A 16,321-nucleotide genomic window follows, 5' to 3' on the forward strand; every position below is an offset into this window, starting at 1 on the left:
CAGGCGTACGCGTCGGTAATATGCCTTTAATCTCCTCTGACAGTAATATTGGCTTGTATGTGGCTGTAATATGCGTCACTGTATTGTGTAGCTTTAATTTCCTCTCGCAGTAATACTGGTTTGTATTTCCGTAAAACGCCTCTAACTTTCTCTGACAGTAATATCGCGCATCGCACCGTGCCCCGCGCATGCACACTTCATCAGAAGACACCCACACACGGACACCTGGACGCACATAGGGATTTTATATATATAGATATGGAAAGAGAGAGACTTGCAAAAGGATTCAGACCCTTGGCCAACTGTCTAAAGTTACTGAATAACAACTCCTACACCAACATTTTATTCCCTGTGATATTTTCATTTTAAAGTACAGAAGCTCTAAACTATTTTTAATGTGACTTAATACAATGTGTAATTTATTAAAATACAAAAAAAGAATCCTGCTGTTTGCATGCATATTCACACTTTAATATTTTGTAGAGCCACCCTTTGCAATAATAACATCTTTATAGTTTATGGTGTAAACCAGGGGTAGTCAACCTTTTTATACCTACTGCCCACTTTTGTATCTCCGTTAGTAGTAAAATTTTCTAACCACCCACCGGTTCCACAGTAATGGTGATTTATAAAGTAGGGAAGTAACTTTACTTTATAAAATTTATAAAGCAGAGTTACAGCAAGTTAAAGCATATAATAATAATTACTTACCAAGTACTTTATGTTGGACTTTCGCTAAGATTGGCAGAATAAATCTTTATAAAACAACTTACTATAGTTAAATTAGTCAATTAGTATGTAATCGCAGCGCCGTTTGGTTGCTCCGCTACTGCCCACCATGAAAGCTGGAACGCCCACTAGTGGGCGGTAGGGACCAGGTTGACTACCACTGGTGTAAGCATTTGTCAGCTTTGTACTCTGTTCATGATTCTAGGCTATTCTGCCAGGCAGACTAACATCGGGTGAACTGCACATCCTTCCATAAACACTTCCTATTAACAGGATAGAAAGTCATTCTTGCAAAATACAGACGTTAAGCTGTTTGAAGGTGGCTGCTACAAAAACAAGCTACTTTGGCTTTGAACATTGATCTTCCTATTACTATAAAATTCTTTAGATCATTGATGACATGGTGTATGCTTTCGGCCAAACTCAGTCTATCAACACTGACACTTAATGGTCTTAATGGAAGCTGAACAGGCCTGTCCTAACATAATGGGTAGCTTCACCTACAGTACAGTCCCAACTTATTACAGGAGGACTTGTGGGTCAGTAAGTGTAAATGGACTAGTGCATGGGTGGAAGAGATGAGGGAGGCACTGGCTGAGATGTGAAGTCTCTCAGTGGTTTTCGGTATTTCAGACTCATTATGCTGGGTTGTAAGCAGTCCACCTTTAACATGCTAAGACTTTAGTAAGTATACACATTCCAAGTTGCACTGCCTGATAAAGGGTCTTTCTGGCTGGGCTTTTAACTTGTTAAGGTAATTACAAGATTTGGTTGAAGTACAAGATATAAATGTTAATTAAATGCTACTATTCAAATTTTATCTCAGAGTAAAAGCATCAGAGAGAGGCTAAACAATGCAGTAGATTAAATCAGAATAGGCCTGTGAATGATACTTTACTAATCAGACATTGCCGTCAGCGCTATCGAATGTCCATAATCACCAATTGCTGAGCTATTTTTGGCACTTCACCTTGAAAAAAACGAGAGTAGGAGAAATTAAGCAGTAAAATGATCATCTTCATGGAGGGAAGTACACTCAGATTCAAGAAGAATGGCTGGATGAAATAGATAAATATGAAGAATTTAAAGCTGACAAGGCGAAAACCTCCCTTGTTTCAATCTGTGATAGTATGACTTTTGAAAGTACACTTGTGACAGTTTTGCCCCACAGAAACAGTCATTTTTAAATTAAAGATCAAAAATACCCAAAGCAACCTCACGATACTCCTCATCATGTTTAGTGTTTTGCAGCACTGCACTACCATATTTCAGAATGAACCATTTTAGTTTGTCTTTTTTATTCTAATGGCTCCACCTTACTTTATTTGCATGCACTCTTCCGAGAAGCAAGGGTTAGAGCTGAAATCACAAGCGGCCACTGCCCAGCACTGCAAACTCCCTGCAGGGTTTACACGAGTGACACTGACCAGCACTGCCCTTTTTATTTTCCAAAGAAGGCATTAATAATTTTTTTGTTACTTTTCAGGGCTTCCCCTCAGAGTTGCCTGCCTTGTAGCCTGCTCCTCAGAATGCAGAATTTCTTTGTCAGTGAAGAATCAAAACACCAGGATTCTGTCTCTTCTCACAAACTCCAGGTCATCGTCTAAAGTCAGGAGAACCTAAACAATAAAAGATTTCAGATACAAGTGATATAGCATTTGCAATGCCCTTATGTTTTCTTAATTTGTTATTTCCTGGTTGTTTGCTATCCCCTGATTTTACATATTGCTTAATTTTAAAAGTAGCATATCTGGTATATTACAGTAGGTTGGCATCCAGTCTACTGCTTATCTCTACCTTATGTTAGGTACTGCTCAGTAAAGTTTTGTTTTTTGCAACATTCATTTGATAATATGGATGAAGAAAATTAAAGGATTTGTAAGAACAATATATTTAGTTTAGGGTTGCAGCGACACAGCGCCTATTCCGCAAGCACTGAATGCAAAGCAAGAACCAACCCTTGACAGAATTTCAGTTCATTTTAGGGTGCACACCTTCTCACAAATGTGACCAGTTTAGACTTACTGGTTAGCTTAACACACTCATCTTTGGGGGTGGTGGTTTGGGGGCTTGGTACAGTAGCCAGAGAACAATCCACACAGACATGTGGAGAGCATATAAAGCAATTCAGCCAGCTCAATCTATGTTCCTAATTTGCTTCCAGGTGTCCCAAACTGTGTTGAGCTCATAATACACCCTAGGTAAAGGTGGAGCTCCAGCACTGGAGTTTGCTTGAGAGCAAACATCACATGACTGTACATATTCTTGTATCTCAAGGTTAATTGCTTGTCGCCAAAAATCTCTCTTTATAAGGTCAATACCTGAATGACCCTTCTCCTGCCCCCAGTGAATGACCTGCACACTAACAGAAAAAAACAAAAAAGCTAAGTTGTCAGGGATATTAATTTGAAAAAGATGAGTGAGTGGGATGTTTAGTACAACATTAGCAATATTTTTGGGTACATCTGTGATAGTACCAGTAATAAACTGGTCAGGAAATAGAATGGTATTGGATACAAAATTAATTCATTAAGTTCAAATTATTGAAACACTTTCATTGTCTTTAACAGGTAAGATTATTGAAAGGCAGAGAGGTTGGGAAAGTGTGGTGATTCTTGAATTCAGTAAAAATTATGAATGTATGAATGACAACATCTAAGCACTGGATCCACTATTCCAATGCCAATTTTATAGCCAGTAACTTTCTATTGCCCACATCATAATTTTGTTCTGACTGGATGAGTTTACGACAAAAAAAAAATGCATGGATTAAATTTTCCAGTGTCACAAGAGACAATATGGCTCCTACTCCAACATTCAAAGCATCCATCTTCAGTTCAAAAGGTAGGATAACATTGGGATGCCGTAAAATGGGAGCTGTGGTAAACATTTCCTTTTAGAAATCAAATACTTGTGTATCTGTGGCCCAAACAAATATCCCAGAGGATTTCTCTTTTAATGATAATGTGCAATTAGAGAATTTAAATTTTTACAGACGGTGAATCCAGTTATGACATGACCAAGTTTACCACAATAAATGTATAATCCTGAAAGGATCCTGCTCTGTCTTAATTTAAAACTAACACTCATTCTGCCTACATTCTTGAAAACAGGCTACTGCTTACTTGAGGTTGAAGGATTAGGAGTTAGAAAAGAGGGTGGTTTAGAGAATCTGCACTGTTGCTTCCTCCAGACAACTGCCAAGTTTAAGGGTTAAACACCTTACTTAATGTGTAATTCATACATGCATTATATGTATTCATTGTTTACTTGTGAGCTATCCTTTACGTCCTCTGAAAGTTCCCTATGAAAAAGAGTTACTAGAAGTCATTGATGTTAAAACAATATGGCACTGGCAAAGAAAAATGAGACCAAAACACATGATAAAATAAACCAAATCACAAAAATAGGTAATATATGTAAAGTAATCAGGTGATTCTACATTGACCATCAATTAGTAAAACTGGTTGTAATGTCACTCTTTGCTACTACATGATGTGGCTTATAATGGAGGCTGTCTTATGTAAGGTCAAGCCATTGTTTATATGTGTCTGAATGTGTCTTTTGTCAAAACAAGGGAAAGAACTCACTTGTGCAAAATAATTAAAAGGATTTGTTTAGTGATCTTAAGGTTTGTTTAGTACCGTAAACCTGGGTGCACTAGTGTTTCTCTACTTTCCTTCAGGTTGCCCTTGAAACTCTCTGCTAGTCTGATTTTCAATTTTCCTTCACTAATTATATCGAAAGTTCAAAATGTTTCTGACATCGGACAAGCAAAGCATCCACTGCAAACTGTACAAAGTAATGAGGGAAAAATTAAAACTAAACAACTTTACTAACAGATTAATCTCTGACGGAAAAATGAAAACATGCACACATTTTCATGATAGAGTTATGGTGATAATCTAACAATCACAGTTTTCTCCTCCCCATCTCTTTTATTACAATGAGTTAGGAGGCCTTTTAGTTTTTACAGATAGACATACCTTCACTTCATAAACAAAATTTCATGTTTCAAATTATTAAATGCTTCACTTTTAAGATACAATATATTTGCATTTACTGACAAAGACTGCTCTTCATTATTCCCAATCCATCTACCTATCCATTTTTATTACTTTTATTTGTTAGTTTAGGATAGCTGTGAGCAGGAATTTATCGCAATTGATATGGAAAGAAGGCAGGGAGCAGGTCTAGACAGAATGTCATTCCATCAAATGGCACTCATAAGCACAGACACAGACAAACTCAGACTGAACCAGCTTATAGGTGGGCAGTCAACCTGTCTGCCTGGAAAATGCCTAAACAGAAACATACAGACACAGTGAATATGAAAGTTACATGCAGTGGACACACTACCCTGACCTGGACCCAGGTGTTGTGCCATGACCCACCCCAACACACTTACCAGGAAGGAAAAAAACATGGCCGTAGCAGACAGAAAGTGCCAAATGTCATGATCATCAAAAAAATGCAACAGGCTGCAGTCTCGATTCAGTTCCCGTGACTCTGCAGGGGTCTCCTGTGAGGACCAACATAAACCAAAATGTAGCCAATGAGATTCCTAGTGATTACAGTATATGTAAATGTAAACGCAATAGTAAAATAATGAAAATTATTGAACATTTTCCAATACAAAAAATTGTGTATTATACCCCACTAATTATTTAAATAAATTGAAATTTAATGCTAAAACTTTAATCATCAACACAAATTGTTTGCACTTTAAATGTATGCAACAAGAATATAAAATGAAAGCACAAGAGTGTATGCAGGTCAAGCACAGCAAATGCAGAACAAAAGGAGAAAACATTTAGGTTGACAGGTGAAGTTTGGGAAGTATTCAGGTTACATATGTAAGGATAAAGTGGTAGGAGGAGATAACAGCTGAAAGAATATTACTTAAGTGTTAGTGTAAACACTATGAGATACAGGAGTATAAGATATAAAATGAAAAACTGGATTTCATTAAGAACAGAAGGAAATATGGAACATTTTAGAAAGTATAACAATATAAAACACTAATGAAAAATAAAACTGTCTCTTACCTCCCAGCTTGTGAGGTTCTGGAAGAAGAAATAAAGGGCAGCTGCCCACAGCACTGCTGTAGCAATGATGCAGAATGATGGAATTGTTCGAATTTTCTCCAAACTTCTGAGCTATTATTCAGGAGTAAGAGAGGTGTTAATAACAGGGCTAAGCAATGTACTTGGTGCTGCCATGAATACTGGTCAAATACTTTTTACCTCAGAGAAAATTAACAGTATGCATCCAATAGTTATGAGTCTACAGATATGACCTCTGCAAGGCCATGATCTGGTGGTACTTTCTGAGCTGCACAACATCAAAATTTCCTATCATAAACCAATCATCTGATGATATTCTCATGGATTTCAGGAGCTACAGCTCTGAAATGGTGGTATCCTAACAAGGTACATACAATTCATAAAAACTCCCATATGTACAATAAGGATCTTGTCTGGAGACTTCCACATAACTGTCCAGAAGAGAGTTACAATCTAGAGACTTCCACACACATACTACAAGCTGCACTACAGCTTTGACCTGGTGGGGTCTATTAGTATCTAAACCATTCTGACTTCATGGTACTGTGTCTGTCATGATCATGCCTCTTTCCAATCATTATTGTTTGCTAATTTGGCATACTAGTACATTTACGCCACTGTTTAAAGCTGCTTTTTACATGCTATGTAAATTTTCCTCTGTGACCTTTCACCTTACCAGTTCATTGTGGTCATATGAATTTTGTGTGAGCATTTTGGGATAAACACAAGGTCACTGTTGAATTTCTATATGGTTCACACAAAAAGCAATTAAAAACTGAGTTTTTGCAGAAATAAAAACCAAACTAAATGCATTGTGTTTCAATTGCATCACTCAAAATACTATGCCATTTCTGTCTGTACTGGGTGTTACTATTTATTTTTTTTATACTAATAAAACATGCCAACCTACAGCCTAAAATAAATTCACACAATATATCAGGTCATAAGTTTTTGAATACATCCAAGATAAGGTTCTTGCCCATTACTTCCTGGGTAATCGCATGAAAAATAGACAGACCTTAACATTTTATTTACACAGATTATTTAATGATATGAAAAGCAAATGTTATGTAGCAGCTCTGCTAATTGGATGGCATTTTTTTCTCAGAATTATCCCACTGGAAACTACCACTGTGAAGAACATTCAAGTGAAATTTCATACTTGGAAAGTCATGTTTCCTGTCTGCTACATAACAGGTAGACACTGCACAAGTAGCATCCTGTTGTGATGGTATGGATTGCTATTCGACGTGTTTGCTAACAAAAGTTACAGCACAATCACTTACTGTAAATCATGGATTTCATTTTGAGAATATCTATTTTCTTGTGCATAGTTTGTTTATTCATTTGTGATTTTTTTCTTGTTATTTTAATGATGCTTTATTAATGTTATCATGGCATTGCTTTGTTGCAAATTTTGGCCACTGCCATTTTGGGCTTAGTCTTTGTGGCCCGTAGACAAGCTGTCAATGGTGACAGCATCTGTTGCCAGCCATTTGGTCAGGTATTGTCATTATGTATGGTGTCATCACTCATTCCTTGTTTAAGTTGGTACTGCACAGCTTTTTGCTGTCAGACAATAGTCAAAGCCCTTTTTATTTAATCTTTTTGTTATCTTTTAAATAGTATTTGATATTTTTTGCTGTCGATTATGCTTTAATTTCTTTTTTATATGTTATTTCTTTGTGAAAATTGTTTTGTTTATCAATTATATATTGCATTATATTGACTATATTTATTTATGTGCCTTGTCCTCTTTATGTTGAGCCTAAGGGGAAGGGCCTCCTAACACTACAGTTGGGGAAACAACCCCAGTCATTTTATTTAAAAGCCTGGCAGGTGATAAGATGGCTGTGGGGGCATTATTTTTCCTAATTCTGTTTTTGGCTCCCATTTGCACATTATGATTTTTGGACCGTTGTATGTATTATCTTTTGAGTCTCTGGTTGTTGGACTTTGGATTTGGATTTGTGCACTAGTTGTGCTCTGTTTGGCATGCCTTGTTAAGCAATATCTTTTTAATCTATTTTTTTAATTTTTGAAGTTATTTTGTAAATCTTCTTCTTCTTGTTCTTTCGGCTGCTCTCATTAGGGGTTGCCACAGCAGATCATCTTTTTCCATATCTTTCTGTCCTCTGCATCTTGCTCTGTTACACCCATCACCTGCATGTCCTCTCTCACAACATTCATAAACCTTCACTTAGGCCTTCATCTTTTCCTCTTCCCTGGCAGCTCTATCCTTACCATCCTTCTCCCAATATACCCAGCATCTCTCCTCTGCACATGTGCAAACAAATGCAATCTCGCCTCTCTGACTTTGTCTCCCAACCGTTCAATTTGAGCTGACCCTCTAATGTACTCATTTCTAATCCTATCCATCCTCGTCACACCCAGTGCAAATCTTAGCATCTTTAACTCTGCTACCTCCAGCTCTGTCTCCTGCTTTCTGGTTAGTGCCACCGTCTCCAACCTATATAACATAGCTGGTCTCACTATAGTCCTGTAGACCTTCCCTTTCACTCTTGCTGATATCCGTCTGTCACAAATTACTCATGACACTATTCTCCACTCACTCATCCCTGCCTGAACTCTCTTTTTCACCTCTCTTCCACAATCCCCATTACTCTGTAATGTTGATCCCAAGTATTTAAACTCATCCACCTTCGCCAACTCTACTCCCTGCATCCTCACCATTCCACTGACCTCCTTCTCATTTACACACACGTATTCCGTCTTGTTCCTACTGACCTTCATTCCTCTCCTCTCTAGAGCATATCTCCACCTCTCCAGGGTCTCCTTAACCTGCTCCCTACTATCACTGCAGATCACAATGTCATCAGCAAACATCATAGTCCATGGGGATTCCTGTCTAATCTCGTCTGTCAACCTGTCCATCATCATTGCAAATAAGAGCTCAGAGCTGATCCCTGATGTAATCCCACCTCCATGTTGAATTCATCCATCGCTCCCACCGCAGACCTCACCACTGTCAGACTTCCCTCGTACATATCCTGTACAACTCTTATGTACTTCTCTGCCACTCCCAACTTCCTCATACAATACCTCAGCTCCTCTCGAGGCACCCTGTCATATGCTTTCTCCAGGTCCACAAAGATGCAATGCAACTCCTTCTGGCCTTCTCTAAACTGCTCCATCAACATCCTCCGAGCAAACATTGCATCTGTGGTGCTCTTTCTTGGCCTGAAACCATACTGCTGCTCACTAATCATCACCTCTCTTCTTAACCTAGCTTCCACTACTCTTTCCCATAACTTCATGCTGTGGCTCATCAATTTTATCCCCCTGTAGTTACTACAGTTTCGCACATCCCCCTTATTCTTAAATATCGGCACCAGTACACTTCTTCTCTACTCCTCAGGCATCCTCTCATTTTCCAAGATTCCATTAAACAATCTGGTTAAAAACTCCACTGCCATCTCTCCTAAACACCTCTATGCTTCCACGGGTATGTCATGTCGACCAACAGCCTTTCCATTTTTCATCCTCTTCATAGCTGTCCTTACTTCCTCTTTGCTAATCCGTTGCACTTCCTGATTCACTATCTCCACATCATCCAACCTCTTCTCTCTCTCATTCTCTTCATTCATCAGCCTCTCAAAGTACTCTTTTCATCTGCTCAACACACTCTCCTCGCTTTTGAGTATGTTTCCATCTTTATCCTTTATCACCCTAACCTGCTGCACATCTTTCCCAGCTCGGTCCTTCTGTCTAGCCAATCGGTACAGGTCTTTTTCTCCCTCCTTAGTGTCCAACCTCTCATACAACTCATCATACGCCTTTTCTTTAGCCTTCGCCACCTCTCTCTTCACTTTGTGCCTTATCTCCTTGTACTCTTCTCTACTTTCTGCACCTCTCTGACTATCCCACTTCTTCTTTGGCATCCTCTTCCTCTGTATACTCTCCTGTATTTCCTCATTCCACCACCAGGTTTCCTTTTCCTCCTTCCTCTTTCCAATGTCACGCCAAGCACCCTTCTTGTTGTCACCCTTACTACATCTGCTGTAGTTTCCCAGCTGTCTGGTAACTCTTCACTGCCACCCAGTGCCGGTCTTACCTCCTCCCTAAACTCAACCTTGCAGTCTTCCTTTTTTCAACTTCCACCATTTGATCCTTGGATCTGCCCTCACTCTCTTCCTCTTCTTGATCTCCAACGTCATCCGAAAGACCACCATCCTTGGCTGCTTAACTACACTTTCCCCTGCCACCACTTTGCAGTCTTCAATCTCCTTCAGATTGACTCTTCTGCATAGGATGTAATCTACTTGTGCGCATCTTCCTCCACTCTTGTACGTAACCCTATGTTCTTCCCTCTTCTTAAAATATGTATTCACCACAGCCATGTCCATCCTTTTGGCAAAATCCACTATCCTCTGACCTTCTTCATTCCTCTCCTTGTAACCATATCTACCCGTAACCTCCTTGTCTCCTCTGTTCCCTTCAAAAACATGCCCATTGAAATCCACTCCAATCACCACTTTCTGTCCCTTGGGTACACTGTTCATCATTTCATCCAACTCGCCCATTGCACACCCAACTTGCGGTGCATATGCACTAACAACATTCATCATCACACCTCTAATTTCCAGCTTCATAATCATTACTCTGCCCGACACTCTTTTTACCTCCAAAACACTCTTGACATACTGTTCCTTCAGAATAACCCCTACTCCATTTCTCCTCCCATCCACACCATGATAGAGCAACTGGAATCCCCCTCCGATCCACCTGGCCTTACTCCCCTTCCATTTAGTCTCTTGCATGCACAATATATCATCCCTACTTCTCTCTATCATATCTGCTAACTCTCTCCCCTTAACAGTCATACTGCCAACATTCAAAGTTCCTACCCTCAGTTCCACTCTCTTTACTTTCCTTCTCTCCTCCTGCCTCCGGACACGTCTCCCCCCTCTTCTTCTCCTTTTTCTTCTCCTTCGGCCAACAGTAGCCCAATTTCCGCCAGCACCCTGTTGGCTATCAGTACTGGTGGTGGTCGTTGTTAAACTGGAGCTCGACCGATCCGGTATGGAAATTTATATTGTTGTCCGCATATTGATTTGGCAAAATTTTACACCGGATGCCCTTCCTGACATAACCCTCCCCATTTATCCGGGCTTGGGACCAGCACGAAAAAACACACTGGTTTGTGCATCCCCTGTGGCTATTTTGTAAATAAATTTTTTTAAATATAAAGAATAATTTTTTGTGTTAATGAGGAACAGTGTTAAGTATCAATGTGTGTTTTTGTGTTATATGATTGTTTTTGCCATTTTTTAAATATTATTTTTAATAGTGTTATAATGTTCCTGTCAGTTTTGTTTATTGGTTAATTATACACTGTGTCTTTAAATGTAGTGATGTTCCTTGTGCTTTATGGGTGGTTCTCCAAGAGCCGGGGCCTCCCTGGCATCACTGCTGCTGAGATCTCCCCCTGGCTCTATATTCTGCCAGAATGGAGGCCTCAGCAGCTTTTTCACTGAAGTCGTTGGTAATGTTAGTTTGTGAGTGTTGCCATTTCTTTGTTTTTTGCTGTTCCTTTAATCTTCTTGCTTTGTTTATTTGATTCTGTTTACAGGATTTGTGTGTTGGGACTTGTTTGCCTTTGGATTGCCTTTTGGGAACTCCTTTGTTCCTTCTTTCAGTTCTTGTGAGCTTTAAGATTTTTTTTTTCAAAATAAACCCTTTTATTTATAAAGACTATTTGTTGCACTTCTGTGCACAAGCCAAGGTTTTCAGCCATCCTTCTCCTCAATTAATTTTGTTAATTTAGAAGTAGTTAGGATGAACTGCTTTGACATTGACTTACGTTCCTAGTTAAGCTTTTCATTTTGTAGCTGATATATTTAGTTTAATCTGGCTTAAACCCCTGGCTGTTTATTAACCATTTTTTACCTTACCTCTTTAAAACACTTAAATCTCAGCCTTCCACAATCTTCCACCAGTCTGTTACAGGTTTGAGTGTTTAAAAATTTGAGCAATACAGGCATTGCCTTGTGCCCAGATTTAGTTTCTAGTTTAGCTATACTGTTTAGACCTTATATAACGGTACTGAGTTTTGTTTTCACTTTTAACAGTGACAAACAGCAAGCACAGTTTTAGTGGCTTCCACTCCGGAATTTCAATTTATATCTCATAAGCTTTTCTTCTGAACACAAAAAGGTACACAACTGATTTGATTATCTATGCAATTATATTGCAAACCTTTTATCTACATGTTGTGTACTGTAGTTTTCCTGTATAGCTTTATCCAAAATAGAGAGGAATGTGTGGTGGTCCAACTCATTTTACCTGTCTTTAGTTCTCCTGTTTTTGCTATGTGCACTTAAGATATAAAAACAAACTACAGAACGTCTTACCTTCATAATGATGTAGAAAGCCAGATACAACAAGAGATTACAAATGAAGATGCCAAGAAGATATGAAGCAAAATCTTTAGGTCTCATTATCAGTCCAAAAATAGCACTGTGGGAGAAAGGAGCCTTAATTTCACACTAATATTGAGAAACAAGCTCATAAATGTTAATACAGAACACCCAACTTTATTTTATATATCACCTTTCACAGAGAACACAGTACTGTACAATACAGAGGTTTAGCTTTCTACTAAGACTTAGTAACAGACATGCAGAAGGCAAGAGATAGGGACTGAATTTTCTACAGTAGTTTGTGCTGTCCATCCCAGTTTCTTCACCACTAGCCTTCTGGTATATACAGTATGAGATAACTATCTCTGTCAGGCTGTAATATTCATGTGTTTCCATCCGCTTATTTTTGAGTAATTTGGAACACTTATATGTATACAATATATTTCTTTTATTAGTGTTGCATTTGAGTTGAAATTAAAGTTATTTTTATTACCATTTTGATTTTCAATATTTACACGATGCTTTGGATCGATCATGTGACCACTTCCGTCATGTCTGTGATGCCACATGACACGATACAGTATATAAAAATGGAGACATTTGCACTTTGTAATGTATTGGTGGATTCTAAATCTCTTATTCTCTTTAGTGCTAGATAGCTTTATTTTACGTAGGATCCAGCATCAGAATTAGTTTTCTGGTTTTCACCTCTGCATTTTTTGACTTACAATTTTGCTTTACTCTGTTACTCTGGAAGCTCATTCTCAGTTTGTCTTCTTGTATTTTTAACCCTCACTATCCCTTTTGACTTAGATTTATTATGTGTTGTTCATCTCATGGTCTTCCTAACTCTCACGAGTCCTCAGTCCACAGTCTGAATGCAATTGCATAGATAGTCATGAGGATGGACAGTGGAGTGACACCCCATTACACTCAGCAGGAAGTATGCTCACAAAGGCCACATGATCTCACACGTGCTCTTTGGGACAACAACCGACTTCCACCAGTCCTAACTTTTAAAAGAAGAGCAAGGTTAGATTTCTCTTAGTATTGTTTTATGTGCCACCATTTATTACTCAGGGGGTGTTTTAAGCTGTAGTCAACCATTCAAGGCCTCTTTCTCACCTTCATCTCTGCAAAATCGCCTAACCTCTTGTGTTTCGGACGAGCTTTAACTGCTTCCTCCCAGGCTGCATTTCTTTTCTCTCATTTAGAACATTGCGGGTTACTGTCCCTGTCTAATCTAACCATTTCCTGCCTCACAATCCCTTGAATGACATACAATATGCATACTGTAGGTGCTTCTGTATGTCACACCTACAGAGAAAAGGTGTTGCACTCTCAAGCAGGTATAAATAATTACACAAATCTTACATATATATTAGTTACATTCAGCAAAGGAAGAACAAACTGACAAGTGTATAACCATACTCACAACAATGCACTTAATTATGAACATACTGTATGTGTGCACAGATAAATAAACTATAAATATATATTTGCAGAGGTATTACTTTTCTGATGAATGTGCATTAAAACAGAAAAGCTGTATATGCCTACAAAAAGGGACATGCATATACAAATCTAATCATATAGCAGTATATTGTACATGCATATACTGCACATATAAATGTACTTCCTTTTGATAACTAAACATAATAAACTATACTTACAAAGACCAATTCACCAAATTGCCTAAGATGAGAAGAACCATTCTGTCCTAAAAGGAAAAAATAAAAAACAAAGCCGTAAGTTAAGAGTCTCGTCACATTTTTTGAATCTGCTTTTCCAGGTGAGGGTCACAGAATCTTCTTACTGTTTTGTCATCAGCATGCAAAACTGAAGATATCTTACCATGTATTGGGGTCCATTGCACTGTTGAATACAGTCTGTGTATAGCACCAGCGCAATACGCTTAAACACTCCGACATCTGTGCAAAAAAAAAAATCAATATCAGCACTAATAACACTGGTGCCTTTAGATGCATTTAAGGCTTCTTTGGCTTCCACTTGTTTTTTGAGTCACACATCCCAACCTACATGATTAACTATGCAGAACAACAGTCTCCTGGAAATAAAGGACCAAGATTCCTCAGTTATAGTGACCAGCGCTACTCAGGCTCATGTGCACTTTGAAAAGAGCCCAGTGTACAATAAAACACTGTACTGTGTTCTGTGAAAGAAGCAGTCCTCATAGCCACAAATCTAAGGTACTGTTTAATGGCTTTGATACTATGCATGACTGACATTTCCAATTACCTTTCTTTCCTTCATTTAAAATTTTGATACTCTACCTGCATTTGACACATCTTAAGCAAAAAAGAAAGGGAAAAAGAAGGAAAGTAAGAAAAGAGGAACAGTAAAGTAAGATAAGAAACAGAAAAAATAAGGATGACAGTTGTATATGCCAGTGTATATCTCCAGTGCTTTATTTTCCAGTGCCCTACATTTATTATTAAAAATGTGCTATTAAATCATCAATAATAAAGACATTTTATTTTTTTTTAACTATATATATACTGTATATGTATACTGTATATAACTATATATACACACACACAGAGTCATGTCATTTTGTAACCTTCTTAATGCAGACCAGGGTTGCTTGAGGTGGGGTTGCTGGCACATATCCCAGCTAGCATTGGGCACAAGGCAGGAACAAACCCAGGGTGTCATCCCATCAGAGAATGAACACACACACACCAGGGCCATTTTAGCATCACCAATTCATCTAACCTGCATGTTTTCTGACAAACAGAGAACATGTAAACTCCACTTAGAGAGGATCCAGGACGCGATCCCTACCACTGTGCCTCTATATGCATAGTCTATACTGTATATGTATATATAGTATGAAAAAAGAATTGCCTTGGAAGTAAATACAAATGATTAACAAAATGTATCCTAGCATTATGTGGTGTACTGCCCTCACTTTTATTAATAAAGCACTGTCATCAACTTGTATTTGGCATGACACTCTCAGAAGGGGCAGAGTCATCCTGAGGAGCCTTGAGAAATGTGTGTGTGTGTGTATGTGTGAGTGTGTGAGAGAGAGAGAATGATCAAGCATTAAACAGCAGACCTTATGAGACCCACTCCTCCGCTTAAATCCATTGACCCTGTTAGGTGGTCACTGTCAATCTCAGGAAGCATCCGTGCTTGGACTAGCTCCTGTCATGGAGTCAGGGGAAGTGAGTGTTGCCTCTGACCCCAAGTTAGCAGTGGGAGCAGAGCAGGTGGCATGAATGTGGTAAATAACAATTCAGATACAACACACCATAGTTAGTTTTAAAGAACTAAGCAGATAATATCGAACAAATAATTTATTTGTTTTGAATGTATGTGTTGGCAGTGGATGCAGTGGAGAAAAACATCATTGGATCCACCTAAAAAGTGCCATAGAAGATTGGTCATTTCTGGGAGAGAAGCAGCATTTCACAATGCATTGGGCTACCAGCACCAGTGATAAAATGTCAGCCAAATAATGCAATAAAAAAATCTATAAACATATTGTCATGCAGTACAACCAACAAAAGACAAACATAAACATCAAATACTCAACAACAATGCAGAAAAGCAAATAAATAGTCACACATTTTTAGTTTTTGTTTAGCACTTTTGACAAAGCACTAAATTGCATTGTACATAAGTAATTGAGTTGATTTATGATAATGATGATGAGTACTCCAAAACAGCAAGATGAACAAGTTTACATGCACTTTAAATTGCATCAGGAAAAATCAATTAATGAGTCTTTTAAAAAGGCACAAGCTTTCAAGCCCCAAGTTAGATCTGTAAAGTTCAGACTGCACTTGCAAACTCCTAAGCAAATGTACAAAAAGAATACTGCTGGGTCCAAAGGCCTACCCAAGAAACCGGGGAACATGCTAGCGGCGCCAGGATCAAAGAGAAATTCACATACTCCAAAAAGAAATGTTCTTCTGCATGTGGAATAGCTTTGAATGCATCATGGAAAATTGAAAAAATGATTATGATGACTTGAATTTGCTATACATGTTTTACCAATATGTTAAAATCATTGAGGCTTGCTATTTATTTCAATTTTGTAAAACAGTGCCATCTACTAGGAGGTGGGGACAGTGCCCCACTTACCCTAAATATCAATATGCCACTTTATAATTC

At 38.3% G+C, this 16,321-nt stretch overlaps 1 protein-coding gene across 1 annotated transcript in view; it reads right to left on the minus strand.

Annotated features, from left to right (window-relative positions):
• Positions 1-400: 400 nt before the first annotated feature.
• Positions 401-16,321, minus strand: part of LOC114651226 (SID1 transmembrane family member 1-like) — a 60,181-nt gene continuing 44,260 nt past the window's right edge. The window contains exons 20-25 of the mRNA XM_051926652.1: positions 14,033-14,109; positions 13,852-13,898; positions 12,170-12,275; positions 5,778-5,888; positions 5,138-5,251; positions 401-2,348 (exon numbers count right to left, since the gene is read on the minus strand). Coding sequence (XP_051782612.1) covers positions 2,286-2,348; positions 5,138-5,251; positions 5,778-5,888; positions 12,170-12,275; positions 13,852-13,898; positions 14,033-14,109 — 518 coding nt within the window. The 3' untranslated portion in view covers positions 401-2,285. The remainder of the gene's footprint in view (positions 2,349-5,137; positions 5,252-5,777; positions 5,889-12,169; positions 12,276-13,851; positions 13,899-14,032; positions 14,110-16,321) is intronic.

This window comes from Erpetoichthys calabaricus, chromosome 4, assembly GCF_900747795.2.
Source record: "Erpetoichthys calabaricus chromosome 4, fErpCal1.3, whole genome shotgun sequence".
NCBI classification, from domain to species: Eukaryota; Metazoa; Chordata; class Cladistia; order Polypteriformes; family Polypteridae; genus Erpetoichthys; species Erpetoichthys calabaricus.